Source organism: Notamacropus eugenii, chromosome 6 (genome assembly GCF_028372415.1).
Source record: "Notamacropus eugenii isolate mMacEug1 chromosome 6, mMacEug1.pri_v2, whole genome shotgun sequence".
NCBI lineage: Eukaryota > Metazoa > Chordata > Mammalia > Diprotodontia > Macropodidae > Notamacropus > Notamacropus eugenii.
This window is the reverse complement of record NC_092877.1, coordinates 389,148,860-389,166,065: the sequence shown is the minus strand read 5'-3', so window position 1 is coordinate 389,166,065 and position 17,206 is coordinate 389,148,860. Positions and strand designations below refer to the sequence as shown.

Here is a 17,206-nt window from a genome sequence, read left to right as displayed (position 1 = left end):
GAGGAAGGACAGTGACCGGCATGGGGGGCAGCCAGAGAGAATAGCCACAGCTAAGAGATGGGATGTGTTGTTTGTGGAGAACCAGGAAGCTGGGATCATGGGTGGGAGGAGGCTGGGAGGAGACTGGGAGGAGGCTGGGAAAGGTGCCAAGCAGAGCATCTGGTATTTGTCCCTGGAGGCCATGGGGAGCACCTAGCTGATTTGGCCTCTGAATGAGGGTGGGCTGGAGTGGGAGAGCCTGGAGATGGCTCACCTAAAGGGAATAATCAGTAATGGAAATATATAACCATTATAAAGAAAGACTTTGGGGATAGGCAAGGAGAAATAGAAACCTGATCTTTGTGGGGAAACTTAACCCCCCTGCATCAGAGATTTTTGAAAAGAAGGTGAATAAGAAAAGGGTTTTATTTCCATGAACCACAGCAGCCTATTCTGTCCAGGAGGTTTTCTTAGCAAAGATACTAGCACGATTTGCCATTTCCTTCTCCCATGGCTTAAAATAGAGGTGAAGTGACTTGCCCAAGGTCACACAGCCTAGGAGTATCTGAGTCTGAATTTGAACTCAGGTCTTCCTGACCCCAGGCATGATGTTCCATCCACTGCAGTGTCCCCAGCTGTCTCCTAGAAAAGGGCCACACACTTGAAACGAGGACATGAAGATGAATCAGGGAACAAACGCATGAAAAAGGGCTGGTTTGGCACTCACTTCCAAAGGGTCTGGCCAAGGGGAAAGCTTAGCCGCCAGTGTCGTAGGCCCAGGAGGTCAGGGCAAGGAGGGCTGGTGATCCTTCACCTCCCAGGAAGGAAGTGGTAGGGACAGGCAGTCTGAACTTTGGGGACGATTGCATTGAGAAGGGACAGATTTTGTTCAGTCCGTGTATAAAGCCCTGGCATCTGAGGAGGTCGCCCTGAGAGAGAGATATAGTGTGAGTTGCAAAGATGAGTGCAGAGGGTGAATGTGCCCTCTCTCCACCCTGGGCTTGTGCTCTCTCTGCATTCTCTTCCTCCCTGAGCCACTGTCCTGTCCTCCTTTGCTGGATCCTGGAGGCTTGGTTTCTACCCTCTCAGTAACCTCAGTTCTTGGGGGGCTTCATGGCCTCCACTGTTCTGAGTACGCCTAGATCTTGCCGTGTAGCCGGAGTCTCAGCCTCTCAGACTGACTGGTGCAGAGACGTCTCTGACTCATTCTCTTTTCTTCCACCCCCTCCCTTCTTTCCACCTTCCCTCTTGCCCACACAACCAGGCTGTAGTCCTCATGCAGTGTTCTTTCTGTCCATGATCCTCTGCGTTCACAGTGTGCCACCCTCAGCCAGGCCCTCCCCTCTCCAGGCTCCCTGTTCCTGCCCCATCTCTCTCCCACATAGCTGCCAAAGTGAAGCTCTCCAAGCGTGGGGCTGCCCCATGTCACCCTCCTGCTCAGTGGGTCAGTCTTCATGCCTCTCTTTGGTAGTTTCAAGTCCTAGATTAGTTACTTCCAAGAACTCTGGGTGTAGTGTCAGCCCCTGGAAGATCAGATGAGATAATACTTGTAGCCTGGAGCCTGAATACCTGAGGACTGGGAAGCTCCCCCTCCACTTCTTAGCCCCGAGCTGGGTTGGTCAGACAGTAACCACCTTCTCTGGCTCTCACAGAACCTGGGGGAAATGACTTGTAGCTTAGGGTGACCCCATCGATGCCAAGGACTAAAGTCAGTTAGTTCAGGAGAGCCCCAGACACTGAAGAATGAGATTGTTGGTCACTAAACATTAAGTGCCGGCTGTGTGCCAGTCACCATTCTGAGAAAAGACAGTCTCTGCCCTCTTGAGCTCTTGGGTTAGCTGGGCCAACAGCACTGCCTTTAGCCACTCAGTGTCTCCTGGACACCTGCTCTCTCACCCACCTGGGCTGTGGCAGAACAAGAGAAGAGAGCAAGGTCTCTGTCCCTAAAGGGCAGCCCCACAGAACAGGGTTCGCCAGGGTTAGTCTTGGCTACCCTTGCTCTCCTTGACCTCAGAGGGTAAGGGTGAATCTGGGTCACAAGTCAGGTTCCCCCTAAGGAGAGCTGTGTCTCCGGAGGCAGGTGGGGGTGCAGCCGAGGCCATTTCTGTCCACATTTATTAAATGATCATAGTGTGCCAATCAGTCTCTGTGCTAGGGCACAAAGAAAGAGCACAGACAATCCTGATGAGGGAGACAGCCTGCAGACAACTATGTCCAAAGGAGACAGACAGGATAAATGGGAGAGTGAGGTGTTAGACCGTCCAGATGAGGGGCAAGGGCACTTCTTTCAAGAGCTTCATGGGAAGATGGAGGGGCTCCAGGGCGAATGCTGTGGGGGAAGGAATAGAAAAGGCCAAGGTGGTGGGAAATGAACCGGTACAAGGGCAGGGCTTCCTGAGCCAACAAGGAGATTAGGAGAACAGTGTAATTAATTGTAGCAGCAATAAATGTACATGGTTTTCTCAAGAGAGGAAAACACAGCCTCTGGGAAAACGTTACTTTAAATAATACTGAAAACTGCCAGAACTGGGAAACACTTATTGTGGTTTAAAGCAGCCCAGAAGCCCTCATTTCCAGGACAAGGGGCTCCCGTTACCCCCCCCCCCCCCCCGGGCAGTGGAGGAGGAGGGGGCACTGGCCCCTTCCCCTCTGCCCCGACCCGTACACAAATACTTCTAGAAAACGGAGCAAATCCAGTGGAAGGGATAAAAAAAAAAATCATTGGTATTGGAATAGCTGAAACCTGGTTGAACGTGTAGAAAATCCTCGAGACTGAAGCAAAAAAATGCTCCCTGATGTGTGATAAATGGCCGCTGTGCCCAGCGGGCCCGAAGCCCTAGAAATGTTAAATCCCTGCCCTGGGGGATTTGTCTCAGTGAAGGTGATGGAGACCTCAATTGTCAGGGAGGGGAGTGGCCACTGGGGGAGGCCGGGCTGTAGTGCCCCTGCATTCCTGTTCCTGTCTGGCTTTGCTGCTTGTCCCAAGGTCTCCCCAGTGGTGGGAGATGGACGTCTCTGGGGTGCTTCTAGGAGACGCCTTTGGCTGGATGAACATGAGTGAAACATTGTAAGCCTGGTAAGTCAGGGTTTTGAATGCCGAGGTAAGGGAGAACAGGGTTCTCCTAGGGAATCCTTCAAGTTTCACAGGCCGGGCAGGCTTTACAAACATGACGGGCTATTGGAGTAGTCCTGGGGTGCCTCGCTCAAATTGGTGATTCTGTAGCGAGCCAGTGGCTGCGCCAGAGAAATGGGAAAATCTGTCTGGAACCCACACTTTGAAGAATCTGCCTGGTTTTCTGGGGGCCTGCCTGTCTGTAGGAGAGGTATTCTTGTGTGGCCCGCAGGGGGATGGCAGCCAAATGGTTTAAGGTCTTTCTCCATCAGCTTCCCCTGATTCTCAGGCAGTGATTGGTGGTCAGGGAACCCTGCTGTGTCAAAGGGTGAACCCTGAGAAAAGGCTGTGGGGAGTGGCAGTTAAGAAGGGGAGAGGGTGCTTTGGGGGTGAGGGGGATGGGAATTGAGGTTGGAAAGTGAGGCAGGGAGCGAGGCAGAGGAGGACACAGTGCCGGTGGCTTTTTCTGGGAGGCATTTAGGGACTGATTGGGAGGACAGGACATACGGGAGCTTAAAGGGCTTTGATGAATGGGGCATCCTTGAGGCCCCTGGATGAGTAAAGAGGAAAGAGAGAAAAGATATGAGATTCTAGGCAGGGCTGGGAGAGGGAGTGGCCTTCGCTAGGAGGACTAGCTTTTGTATATCCTTCCTTCTCTTTTTTCTTTCTCTTTCCTTTTCTCTCTTCTTCCCTCCTTTTCTTCCTCCCTTCATCTTAATATACAAATTAACAAACCTTTTAAAAACCGAACCTGCCCACTACTGCCTACCCTCCCTACTGTGAGCCAACAGGGAAAGAAAGTCTCCTATCCACAGCCGCATGGTCTGGCAAAGCAAGTGCCCAGCTTGGTGGTCTCTGCATTTCAGTCTTTTCCCTCTCTCTCAGCAACAGGTCGTGTGTTTTCATCTTCAGGCCTCTGGTCTCATGATTCTCATGCAGCATAGGATTGCTGGGAACCCTGAAATGTCAGGCTACAGTATAGGTGGTGTCTTGCTGGAATGAATTCACAGGCTCAAACCTTCCAGTCTAGGGGCAGTTCATCGGAGCCCATAGAAGTGGGCAGCGTTGACTTAATTGGTGTGAGACATATACAAGAGGCCCAGTGAAAGAATCTGAGTGGGATTAAGGAGTGGCAGGTAGTCTGGGATAGGCCTGGGGCCACAGTGAAAGGAATATCAAGTAGGCTAATTAGGGATCTAGATGGGATTAAGTAGATTGGGTTGAGAACCCGGGAGAAAGAAATGAAAAGTAAGCTAATTAGGTGATCCTGTTGGGCCAAGGCACCAGAGATCTTGCCTGCTGAAATGTATGGGAAAATCCAAGAACTGGGTTGCTTTCAAAGACTTGGTCTTTTCCTTTTAGGGGTCTAGGTCCTATTGATGAGGTCAGGGAACCATAATTTTGAGATTTGACGTGCTCGGGACCGACACACCAGCTCCTACTGAATGAATTCGACTCAAGCCTTCTTTCAGCCAAAGTAAAACAAAGTTTATTAAAGATTCGCCATGTTGAGTTGACTCTTAAGAAGCCTAAGCATTTGTGATACTTGTATTGACAGGTGTCCCAGCTAGACAGAGTCAGAGCTGGATCGAATCTGAGTGCCTTCATGGAGGCAAGATGGAATTTATATAGGAGGGATCTGGGGGTGGTCTAGTAGTTTGAGAGGAGAGGTCTAAGGAGGATCTCCATGGGACTGGGGTAACTACTGATGGAATCAAGGGTGGGAAACAGCTGGAGACAATTGGGAGGTATCAGACAACAGAGGGCTTGGGTGGGAAGTAATCCAGGATGGCATTTTAGGGTTAGGATTAGGGGCTCAGTTCAGGGTAACAGATTTGGGTATGAGAAGCCAGATTAAGTGGAGAGATTCCCGGGGTTCCCAGAGTCTGTGCCCCATTACCATCACCCCATCAGTTTGTCATTTCCATGATGAGTTATAAGATTTTTCAAAGTTTTTTTTCATTGTATAAATTCTTCAGGCTGTGCTCACTTTGCTCTATATCTGTTCCTAGAGGTCTCCCAGTTTCCTCTGAAACATTCCCCAATAGGAGGCCACCTCCTTAGTGCCTGGGGTAGGTCACTGTGAAAAGCACTTCCTTGAGTATAGAGATGCTTTTCCTCTTTCTTGATGTCTTAGGGGATGTAGACTTTGTAGTGGTATCACTGGGTCATAACAGTTTGGACTGTTCCAAAGTGCTTTCCAGAATGACCTACAACTCCTCCAACAATGCATCAGCACACCTCTTTCTCTATCCCTTCCAACAGCATGTATTTTCCTCTTTTTGGTCATCTTTGTAAGTGTGAGGCACATAGACATGAAATGGCTTGCCCAGGGTGTCTGTGATAGGGTTTGAGGCTCAGGAATTCCTCCATGACTCTAGATATTGGAGAGAACATGGGGACAGCCTCTGTTTGAGGGCAAAGTAGGAGCTGAGCACCTCTGTTGAGAGGAAAGAAGGGATGGGGATGAAAAGTCAGAATTTGAAGACTTGGCACAGCTTTGTGTGGGTTGTGGGCCTGGCTGAAGGAATAGAACATGCTTGAGTGGCAGGTGTCAGGGGATGCCAAGAAGAGAAGGACGTGTGGTTGAGATGGTATCCCTGAAGTGAGTGCCAAGCACTCTGCATGGAAGGGTGGGGTGGGAAATGGAATGCTTGGAGAGCCCAGGATGTGGGAGGCTGTGGCTAGGGTCTTCCTAGATGCCAGTGAAGATGCCAGCTGGCCAGTTGGGTCTTTTGTGTTTCCAGTGTGCCTCTTGGTGGGATTATTACAATTTGAAGCCTGTTTGTGACCCCGTCATGGGTGGGCCTTGAGTTCAAGTCCTAGCAGGGTGCCCTGCATGTGCACAGAGCTGGGCCTTTCTTTCAGGTGAGAGAGCTGAATCATTACTTGGAAGCAGAGAAGTCTTGTAGGACTGACCTCGAGATGTACGTGGCTGTGCTGAACACCCAGAAGTCTGTCTTACAGGAAGATGCAGAGAAGCTTCGGAAAGAGCTGCATGAAGGTGAGGACGGGCCAGGCTCAGTGTTCAGGTCCTGCTCAGAAAGGGCATCTCTCACATGTCCAGCTTTTTATTTTGGCATCTCCCTTGTCTCCGGGCGGGGAGGGGGGCACTGCTGGTAAAAGTGGTGAGTAAGCCTGGTACTCTCTCAGCTGGGGCCTAGAGCCGGCCAACCCACCTCCAGTGAAGGCTGCTACCTTTGCCTCAGGCTGAGTTTTCTGGACCACCCTCCTTGTGTCTATACCCTTTTTGGTCATCTGGAATTCTGAGGAAGAGAAGTACTCGCATTCCTTCCTCCTTCTTCTCCCTTCTGACTGCAGGGGATGTTTGGGGCCTCCTGGCCTGCAGAGAATCTCCTCGTTACTGGGGCCAAACCCATTGTAGGCCTGGCTTGGGGGTTCCTTGGGGGTCACTGAATAGAGTGTCTTGTGTCATCTTTTCTTCAATGACTCCTGGGTCATCCTCACCCAGACCTGGGAAGCCCCGGTGGAGGGGAGGCCGAGGCCTTTTAGTCGCCACTAGACCCTGAGCCCAGTGGGGTCTTGATAACCAAGGCCCTTGGCTCAGTTCACTCCGTGGGGACCTGAGAGGTGGGGGTAGGGGTGGGGTTGGAGCGGCCCTTAGACTGGTAATGGTGGAGGCCCTTTCTGTCTTCTCAGTTGGGTCATCGAGTTGTGGGATTTCTAGTCTTGGTGGATCCTCTGCCACTTTTCCCGCCTGGGAGCATCTTTTTCTTTCTTCAAGGCCCAGCTTGGAGGGTGGCAGCAGTGGGGGGGAGGTTCCAGGTGTCTCCTGTTTGCCCGTCATAGTCTACCTTGCACTGTGCTGTGTGTGTGCACGTGTGTGTGTGTGTATGTGAAAAAGTGTGTGAGGGTGTGTGTGAGAATGTGAGTGTGAATGTGCATGCCTGTGTGTTTCTGAAATGTGTGTATGAGAACGTGTATGCACGTATGTGTGTGTGACACTGTCCTGATCAACCCCTTGGAGCGGCAGAGCTGCTTTCTGCCCCACAGGCCGGCCCTTCAGGAAGCAGGGTCTCTGGGGGGAGGGAACCAGGGCCCTGGCCATGGGGTCCCAGTCCCTGGGGGTTCACTCCTGGCCTCGGTTTCCCCAGTTTGCCGCCTGCTGGAGCAGGAGCGCCAGCAGCACAACCAGCTCAAACACACCTGGCAGAGGGCCAACGACCAGTTCCTGGAGTCCCAGCGGCTGCTCATGAGGGACATGCAGAGGCTAGAGGTGGTGCTCACCTCGGAGCAGCTGCGGCAGGTGGAGGAGAGCAAGAAGAGAGACCAGGTATGGCCCTGCCCGGGCAAGTCCCATCTGTAAAATGGGGATAATCCTAGCGTCTACTCAGTCATGTAGGCAGCTAGGTGGTGCAGTGCATAGAGCACCAGTGCAGGAGTCAGGAGGACCTGAGTTCAAATCTCACCTCAGACACTTGACACTCACTAGCAGTGTGACCTTGGGCAAGTCACAACCCCCATTGCCTCATCCTGGGTCATCTCCAGTCATCCTGAGGAATATCTGGTCACTGGATTCAGATGGCTCAGGAGGAGAAGTGAGGCTGGTGACCTGCACAGCCCTCCCTCACTCAAAACACAGTCAAGAGCAAGTCATGTCATCACTTCTGTGATGGCGTGGTCTTCTTCGGCAACAAAGAACGAACACATAGACTCAGTCACATTTGTAAAGTGCTTCACAAGCCTCAGGTGTTGTCTCAGCATTAGCAATGAGGAGATTATTCTTATGAGAGGGGCTTGGTCACCCTGTCCCCCAACTGGAACATCTTGGGATGTGCAGGGTGAGAGAAGGTTCACTGGAGCCCAACCCACTCCTGTGGGGCACGTAGAGTCTGAGGAGGCTGCTGGGAGGGCCTGGCCCAGGGTGGATGCTTGGGGGAGCAGTGGACAGGGACACCAAGGCTTCAAGGGACGGTCACTGTCTGGCCAAGGACAGGCCAGGGTCCGGAGGTGGGAAGAGACTGTGCTGGGTTCACAGAGGATGCTCGGGTCAGGCCTTGAGGTATTGTTGGTTTCAGGAGGAAGATGAGCAGGAAAGAGTCAAGAAGAGGAAGGAGCCGGAGAAGACGGACACAGAAGAGGAGGCCAAGGTTCCTGTGGTCTTCGCTCCTACGCAGGATGAGGCGTTCCCTCACTCGGAGGAGGTAAAGTTGGCACCCCTCATTAGAGCCAGGCATTACCAGTCACCCCAGTGAGGTGGCCTCTGCCCCTGGTGTGAGGCCTGGGAGCCTTAGGCTGCGTTCTTGAGGATCTGCTTCATTTCTTTGGCCAGTTGTTTTACAGCAATGTTCAGACACCACTTCATAGGCCACACAATGTGCGTCCTTCTTCGCTTCCAGTGTTGAAATCATCATATCCCGGAGGCTGCAGGAAGTCCTGTTAACTCTGATTCCAGTTTGTACTTTTCTGCAGCCTGGTTTCTTCTTGTGCTGGGCCTTCACCAGTCGATGCACACTCACTCATCATGGCAGAGTGACCGGGCACTGTCTGGGAGCCTTCTCATTGCATCACCCACTGACCTCCTAGGATTGTTGTGAAGCATGAATTGGTTAAGGGAAAATGCACTGCCCGGAAAAGCAAAGTGCTTTTTTCGTGTTTCCTCAGGGAGTGAAGGGATCTGTCCAACTCGAGGGTTTTGTTTTCTTTTGAATTCTCAGGAGCATTTAGATAGTACGCACGGCTCAGTCCATTCGTTAGACGCGGACTTACTGCTCCCATCTGGCGATCCATTCAGCAAACAGGACACTGACATGTTTAAGGACGGCCTTCGGAGGGCACAGTCCACAGACAGCCTGGGAACCTCAGGATCGTTACAATCCAAAACTTTGGGGTATAACAACAAAGCAAAGTCTGCTGGGAACCTCGAGGAATCTGATTTCGGCCCTCTGGTGGGAGCAGATTCGGTGTCTGAGAACTTTGATACAGCCTCCCTGGGATCCCTGCAGATGCCAAGTGGGTTTATGTTGACCAAAGATCAGGAAAAGGCCATCAAGGCCATGACTCCTGAACAGGAAGAGACGGCTTCGCTCCTCTCCAGTGTTACCCAGGGGGCTGAGAGCGCATATGTGTCTCCGAGTGGCTACCGCCTCGTCAGCGAGACAGAGTGGAATCTTCTGCAGAAGGAGGTGAGCGCTCTCTTTCTTGCTCTCGAAAATGTAACTTTTCATGCCGCTTAGATCTACTGTATGGACACCAGGAAGAGGATCTGTCACTTGTGGCTCATCCTAACCAGGTGTTTTCGGAAGATTCACTGGGTGCTCCCCGAGAGGGGAACTGGCTTAGCCCAGCACAGGCATCCACTTCTCTGCCTAAAGCTGAGAACAAAGTTTTGTACCTCAGGGGGCAAGAACCAGCTGTTATAGTAGGATGGCTAAGTTCTATTTTAGAGTGTTCTACAAGTGGCCTTCCCTAGGGCAGCCTCCTTCAGGGTCTGGAGAGAGAGTGTGTGTGTGTGCGCGCGCGTGTGCATGTGCGTGTGCATGCATGGACACACAAATTTGTGCATGTGTGCATTGGGGCATGGGGATGAATGGTGACCTCGGAGGATGCATGGGACAGGAACGGGGTGTCATTTCTCAAGGATACTCAAGGCCCACTTTGCATTTCTTCCTTTAGAAATGATTTGAAATTCAGCCGCTGCCCAGGTCAGGGAACAGTGAAGGTGCTGGGGGAGCCCCAGCAGCAAGGGGCCTGAAGCAAAGGTTCTTTGTGCACCCCTGGGGAGGATGCTCACCTTTCTTCCTTTCGGGCTATGGGAAGGCTCAGGGTCTGGCTGCTCATGGTGTGCTGAATATACAGGGAAGGCTTCTGGGTTTGTATTTTTAAGAGCCATTACCCGGGTTTGTGCAGCTGGTGGCTGTTTCCATGGTCCTCTGTCAAAAGCATCTTTGTAGCATTTCCTATCTTACCACTTCCTGGTTGTCTTCCTTTAAGAATTAGGGTTGGACCCCTGTTCTCCCAGGAGCATCTTGGCTCCCATGGAAGGCTCTCTCCTCTGCCCTGACTCTGCGGTTGTGGTTCTTAGGTACAGAATGCTGGAAACAAGCTTGGCCGGCGATGTGACATGTGCTCCAATTATGAAAAGCAGTTGCAGGGGATCCAGACCCAGGAGGCTGAGACCCGAGACCAGGTGAGTGCCTGGCCCAGCCTAGGTGGTACCCTTTCCTGGGATTCATTAGAGCATCTGCCTGTCCCCACTCTGGCTTGGAGCAGGGCAGGCTCTGCCAGGAAGGGGCTAGAGGAGGCTGCTGAATTACTCTGCCTAGCAGGGCTTGGAGACCCAGCCTCTGCTCCCAAGAGAGGCTACCTCCTTGGACTGAAGTCAGTGGGTTTGCTAGGGGCAGCAATGTGATCATGCTCACTTCTTAGAGAAGGAAATGGAGGCTCAGAGCACTTAGAGCAGTGGCAGATCTGGGATTTGAACCCAAGGCTTTGGAACTTGCCCTGGATTCTTGGAGTCTGGCTGCCCGTGTAGTCACAGTCCCTGGGTTTGAATCTGAGCTCACTTGTGACCTTTGTGAAGTCCCTCCTGTAGACCTCCTCTGTAGAAGGAAGAACTTGAGCCTGGGGGCACTGCTCGGGTCCCCACCCCTTTCTTCTGATGAGTGATCACTAGCTAAGGGATGAGGGGGGACGAGGAGTGCAGGGGGTGGATAGCTTGTTCTTAGCCTCAGTTTTTCCAGTCAGTGAGGATTCAGTACCTCCTGTGTGCTCTCGGCACTGCGCCGAATACCAGGGATAAAAATCCTAAAAGGACTATGCCTGCCTACAGTGTAAGGAGAGAAGAGGAACCTGAAAAGCAAGGGAGGATGGGGGGTGAGGGGCATGGGGGAGGAGGCAGGAGGGCAGCCGGGTGAGAGATGCAGCCTCTGGAGCTTGTCCGGTCGATGCTGTCGCAGGTGAAGAAGCTTCAGGGGATGCTCAGGCAAGCGAACGACCAGCTGGAGAAGACGGCCAGGGACAAGCGGGAGCTGGAGGAGCTGATGAGGCAAAGCTCTGAGGAGTCAGGGCGTCAGGTGCGTGCACCCCCAGAGGCTGATGAGAAGACCTGGGCACTGTGGCCTCTGGGAAGTTGGGGCTGTGCTCACAGGGAGGGAGGTCAATCTTCATCACTGGCAGCCTTCCCATGGTGGCCGGTTCTGAAGTGTCTGTCGTGGGTGGGCAGCCACCTGAGGCCACCCCCTGCTCTATCCTGTTCTCCCAAAGGGTGGCATCCTAGGGGATTGGGGTGCAAGGTCAGAAACTTGGTGCTGTGGGAGGAGAAGGGCCACTGAGGCCACAGACTTGTCCTTACTCTGTCCCAGATCTCAGCCCTGGCGCTCAGAACCCATGAGTCAGAGCTCGTGCTGAGTGAGCTTCAGCAAGCGTTCTCGCAGGCCCAGAGGAGTGCGCAAGAGCAGATGGTAAATAGTGCCTATGGAGTGATTCCTGACCCCCAAACCCAACCTGCCCCCTTGCCCCTCGCTCCCAGCATCCAGGAGGGTGGGAACCTTGTGTGGTCTTGGCTGCCCTTCACTCCCAGCGTCCGATGACCCCCTCTCTTGAGGGCTGCTGCCCTATCTCAAGGGCAGCATGCTCCCTTGCAGAATGTGAGTGATAGGCAGCACAAGGGTCCTCATGGTGCACTTAGCCCTGGGGATCATCTTTCCCTCCAAAAAGGCCCTTTATTTGGGCCCCAGAGCCAGAGCCCCAGCCTGTCCACATCTCCTCCAGAATGGGCCAGACAGGAACAAGGGGTTGGGGGCTGGTCCTTCCCTTTCTCCCTGCCCTCTCCCACTGCCTGTCCGCTCTCCTGTTGGCCAGGAAGTTAGGTGTGGACCAGGATTGGGCTGGGCCTGGAATCAGGAAGAGCCCAGTTCGGATGTGGCCTCAGAGCCTGAGTAGCCAGTGACTTCACCACTGCTCCCTGTTTCCTGGGGGCTCTTCGGAGGTATTTGTAAAGCACTCAGCACCATCCCCAGCACACAGTAGGGGCTGCGTAAAGGCTCCTTTCCTTCTTTACCTTGCGTGATGAATTTCACTACAGCTACTGTAAGCCGGTGTTCCTTCCTTCATCCGCTCCCCATTTCTGGGTCCCAGGAGTTTGCTTAAAGGGATTGGTGCTGGAAGGGCTTCGCTCCATTTTGTGCTCCCAGATTTGCATTGGTTTACAGGCTCCTGGTCAGACTGTCGCCTGGCTCAGCACAGTCACCGTCATCTATTGAGAGCACATTCTGTGCTGTCCAGGCCTTGGGCTTTGGGGCTTTGGCCTCTGAGAATCCCACTTCCCTCCTTCCCCCCTTTCCCTGGGCCAGCAGACCAGGCCTGCCTTGGTCAGCTGCCATTCAACCCCAACTTCAGGCAGCATCTCTGATGGATGACCAGGCTCCACAGTAGGAAGAAGGGTGGGTGCCTGGTGAGACACATAAAAAGCCCTTGGGCTCAGAGCCCTAGACAGAGCCAGGAAGGCAGGGTGGCCCTAAGGAAGGTGCAGTAGAGGTCCCTGGGCTCAGATGGTCTGGAAGGAGCAGGGAGGCCCTTGGGTGACAGAAACAGCGTCAGACAAGCTAGGCCGGATGGACAGAGTACCTGAGGAGACACAGTCTTGACCCAGCAGCCAGGAAGGGGGAAAGAGCTTCGAAAACCTGGAGAATTAAATTGTGAATGGGAAAGGGAGAGGGAAAAGAGCTCCTTTGGGATGCCAGAGAGGTGTGGGAGGAAAGCTGCTTTGCCTCTGACTCTTGACTTCTTGGTTCCTACCTACCCCACCCCTTCCTTCCCCCTTCTCTCAGGTAGGAAAGGGAAGGGAGAAGGGTTAGGTCCAGGGGCATCATGCCCCTCCACTGTGGAGGATGCCCCGTCACAGGTGGCTGCAGGTGGCTTGGCATGACACCTTGGGCTGACAGATCTTTGCCTTGGTGGGCCAAAGCGAGCCAGCCACAATGAGCCATCTTTTTGTTTGAGGGCGTGCTCATGCAGTCAAGGGAGCAGGTGTCAGAGGAACTGGCCAGGTTGCAGAAGGAGAATGAAAGTCTGCAGGGGAAACATGGCCTCCACCTGGCCTTGCAGCAGGCTGAGGAGTTCGTCCTCCCGGAGTCTACAGAGGTAACTGAGAAGGCAGCGACTCTCTGGCCATCCGTGGTTCAGCTCTTTCTGTTGGAGGGTATGGTGGGTGCTTGGGAGTTCAGGCAGGGGAAAGGATGGGGAAGAGGGGACTCGGGCCTCTGGCTCAGTTACTGGCTGTGCCTGAGAACCCAGAGGCAGTGTGGGTCAGAGGCTCTGAGCTCCTGCATGGTGGCATCCCCACAGCTTAGTTTCTGGCATATAGTAGGTATGTAAGATCTGCCAGGGGACTGACTGCACTGAATCTGTGAATCTAGGACCTGCGGGAGCTGGTGCTCAAGTACCGGGAGAACATGGTCAGCATGAGGACGGCCGCCGACCATGTGGAGGAAAAACTGAAGGCAGAAATCCTGTTTTTAAAGGAACAGATACAAGCTGAGCAGTGTTTAAAGGAAAACCTGGAGGAGACTCTGCAGCTGGAAATCGAGACCTGCAAAGAAGAAATCGGTAGGGGAGGAGGGAAGGAGCCTGGGAGGGTGCTCAGCTAGGCCCTGGGTTGGGGGTGGAGCCAGGCCAGTGTACACACACTGCCTGCCTGGGCACTTGTGCCTTAGGAGAGACTTTTCTGAGTCCGCTAGCGGCTATTTAACCCACAAGCACATACATGTGAGCTTAATTCCCTTCTAGCTTCCATCTCTAGCCTCAAAGCTGAGTTGGAGAGGACCAAGGCAGACAAGGAGCAGGTAGGCACTTTGGGGGGTGGCAGAGCACTCGCACTCCCAGTGAGCTGCTTACAACTAAAAGACCCTCCAAGGAGCCAGCAGCTCCCTGGGGAGCACCACTTTGTCACCAAGGCTCAGGATTGTCTTCATGATCTGTGGGAGGGGATGACTGTCCTGGGGGGTCTGGCACATTCAGCCTAACATCTCTTTCCTTGCCCCACCCCCACCCCCACAGCTGGAATCCACCTTACAAGAGAGAACAGAGCAGCTCGCCAGCCTTCGAGAGACGGAGATGAATTTGGGGGAGCAACTGAAGAGAGAGACTGTGGCCAAGGTGGCTGGGGGGCCCTTTGGGGGAATCCCCTTAATGATGTATCCTCATTTCCTTTTCAGTTAGTTAATCAGCACCACAGTTAGGAATCCAGGCACAGTCTCGGTCACCAGAGGATGGCTTTGGGTCAGCAGACCGTGTAGACATGGCTCTATGTTGCTGCCTGAGAATGCAGTGTTTATTTCCTCATCTCTAAGATGGGCTGATGGTGACACCACCTGGTAGCCTTGGAAAGCTTGGGCCTTTGGCCATAGGTCATGAGCAGGTCCATTAACCTCTCTGTACCTCAGTTTCTCCTTCCTTAAAACTGGGGGTGTTCCCTGTTCTGCCTCCCTCATTAACCCATCAGCATCAAATGAGACAAATTGCCTTTCAAATCCTACACCACCATATAAGTGATGGCTCTCGGTCTGATGGGCACAGGGTTAGGGCAGGCCCAGAACGGATGTGCCTTGTTAGGGAAATTCCCAAGGGGAAACACCCTCTTCCAGTGTAGGTGTGCCATGGAGGGGGGTTGGCGAGGCCCTGGCCAGCTTTCTGTGCTGTGCTTCCTCCCTAGTGGGAGATCCAGGCAGACCCCACCACCTCTGTGGCCACACAGCAGGGGCCCATTTTACAGATGAGGGCAGAAGGCTTGAAGGCAGCCAGGCTGGAAGCCAGGTTCACCACCGATGGGTGTTCCTGTGTGACCTTCTCATCCTGTGGCCACACCCTGCTTTCTCCAGCCTGGGCCCAGCAAGCCATATTCGGCCCTGGTGGGTCCAGGAGTCCCAGGCCCTTGACTCCCAGCCCCTCCTCCCCCACAGGCCCCTGACCAAGAACCCCTTCTGACTCTGTATCTTTTCCAGACAAATGTGGAGCAGCTGATGTTTGAGGAGAAGAACAGAGCTCAGCGGCTGCAAACAGAACTGGATGTCAGTGAACAGGTGCAGAGAGACTTTGTCAAACTGTCCCAGACGCTGCAGGTAAGGCATTTATTGAGCAAGCACCTACTGTGTGCAGGCCCCAAACCTGTCCTGAGTATTTATGTGCCAGGGGTTGGGGGAGAGGGGGACAGAAGGCCTGCCATTCTCCTGGTTAGGCCTGAGGATTTGGCCTGGAGGCTCTCGCACTGGCCCCCAGGGCCTGAACCTCAACCTCAGAAGGGCGCACTGAGAGTGTGGCATGCCAGGTGGACACTGGTCATGTACAACCAGGGCTGAGAGATTAGTGTTCCTAACTGAGCCCATGGAAGCCAATGAGGTTAACAGGGTGGCGTGAGCAGAGAGCAAGTGTCCTTCTCCCTCACCTCACAGGGGAGCTAGGGCGTACCCCTGGAGGAAGGGGTCTGCTAGCCCAAGGGATTGTCCTCAAGTACTGGCTGGCCTGGGTCATAGACCCTTCCTCCACCCCCTTATTTATTTTGTGTGCATTACGTCTTTATGTGTACTGTGTGTGCCTGAGGTCTCTCTATCCCTGGGGTCTCACGCACAGTGAGCCCTTAGGATAGCACCTTAGCAGAGGCTGAGGGAGCTCAATCAGTGGTCCAAGGAGAAGGGGGACAGAACCCAAGAGTTCCCAGCCCAAGGCAGTCACTGACCAGGGGAGTCTCCAGGCCAAGGGGCCCCACTTCCTCCCATTTTCTCAGTGTCCCCTGGAGTCCTAAGTGCTGAGAGGTCAGTGCTCCTTGCCTTCCACCAATGACTGACCCTCCCCACTGCTCTCCTCCCAGGTCCAGCTCGAACGGATCCGGCAGGCAGACTCCTTGGAGAGAATCCGGGCCATCCTGAACGACACAAAACTGACGGACATTAACCAGCTTCCTGAGACATGACAGCCTGACCCCGGGCCTCCCAGACTGCACTTGGGGTTTTTAACTCATCTTTATAGCAACTTTAATTATTATTTAACTCTTAACGGAAGGAGCTGAAGAGGACAGGGGAGGAAAGACTTCGTTGGGCCGGCTGGGCAGGAGAGGACACCTTCACAGGAATCAGGCGGTGCTCCTGAGGTTGGAAGCCCTGGCTCACAGACGCTCGTGGAACATTCCCCTAAGTGGCCCAGTGGCCTCTGGACAACAAACAGCACCCCTTGTTTTTCTGTTGGAATAGGGCTAGTCCATGACAGTATTCAGCTAGGAGACAGGGTAGGTCTGCTGTATGAATATTTTATATTAAAATATGAATTTGTGAGCAGGTCATTGGGTAGTGATCATATTTCCGAGCCCAGTTTATACTGTTTTGTCGGGTAGACTAAGACCCCCCCTGAAAATTCCCCAAGTGAACCTGCTTAGGTGAATGTGGAAGTGGGCTCTGGAAACCCAAAGTGTAATCTGAGAAAAGCACAACAACAGGTGACCAGGGATCCCTTTCCACAAACTGCCCACAGCAGGTGGACCCCCTCCCCCCATGGCAGGACTCCATCTCGAAGCCTGGGGGCCACCATCGCCTCATCAGTTCTTTTCGTGTTGTTTGGAGAAATAGCCAGCTGTTAGCGACTGCTGGAGGGCCTTCTTTCTGGTAGCTTTATGGAATCACCTGCATGAATTGGAGGGAGGGGCCCAGCACAAGCTTATCATGCCAGTCCTGCCCTGGAGGAATCTGGTGAGAGAATCATGAGATTGGATGGCAGTGATGGATCTCTAGCGGGGGCCTGGCCCTTGCAACTCCTTTGTGACTGTTGAAGCGCATGGGACCTTCTGCTGGCCTTATTAAAAGTATTGTGATAGCCTCCTAGCTCCCTCTCCTTATGAGCTGGCCACAAGCTAGATATGGTGTGACCGGTGCATCCCTTCCCCCCTCTGGCCGGGCCAGGATCATGCTCTGAACCCTGGCTTTCCTAACCCCTTTTCCTGCTCCCCACAGAGACAGAAAAGCAGTCAGGCGTGCTGTGGTGTCTTGTGTGATTGTGGCTATCAATCAACTGTAACCATTGTTAACTGTACTGAAGGTGTGTCCTTACGCGTGTTCACATTAAAAACAAGCTGCTGCCCAGTGGGACTGTGTGGGTCAGTGTGTCTGT

The 17,206-nt window shown here is 53.4% G+C and overlaps 1 protein-coding gene across 1 annotated transcript in view; it reads left to right on the top strand.

Annotated features, from left to right (window-relative positions):
• The window catches only part of RABEP1 (rabaptin, RAB GTPase binding effector protein 1), a 49,452-nt gene extending 32,271 nt beyond the window's left edge, over window positions 1–17,181 (top strand). Inside the window, exons 6-18 of the mRNA XM_072619059.1 lie at window positions 5,960–6,095; window positions 7,207–7,385; window positions 8,131–8,256; window positions 8,770–9,237; window positions 10,137–10,241; window positions 11,011–11,127; window positions 11,416–11,514; window positions 13,055–13,195; window positions 13,471–13,660; window positions 13,841–13,896; window positions 14,111–14,209; window positions 15,055–15,171; window positions 15,918–17,181. Of these exons, the coding sequence (XP_072475160.1) occupies window positions 5,960–6,095; window positions 7,207–7,385; window positions 8,131–8,256; window positions 8,770–9,237; window positions 10,137–10,241; window positions 11,011–11,127; window positions 11,416–11,514; window positions 13,055–13,195; window positions 13,471–13,660; window positions 13,841–13,896; window positions 14,111–14,209; window positions 15,055–15,171; window positions 15,918–16,019 (1,935 nt within the window). The 3' untranslated portion in view covers window positions 16,020–17,181. The remainder of the gene's footprint in view (window positions 1–5,959; window positions 6,096–7,206; window positions 7,386–8,130; window positions 8,257–8,769; window positions 9,238–10,136; window positions 10,242–11,010; window positions 11,128–11,415; window positions 11,515–13,054; window positions 13,196–13,470; window positions 13,661–13,840; window positions 13,897–14,110; window positions 14,210–15,054; window positions 15,172–15,917) is intronic.
• Window positions 17,182–17,206: the final 25 nt, after the last annotated feature.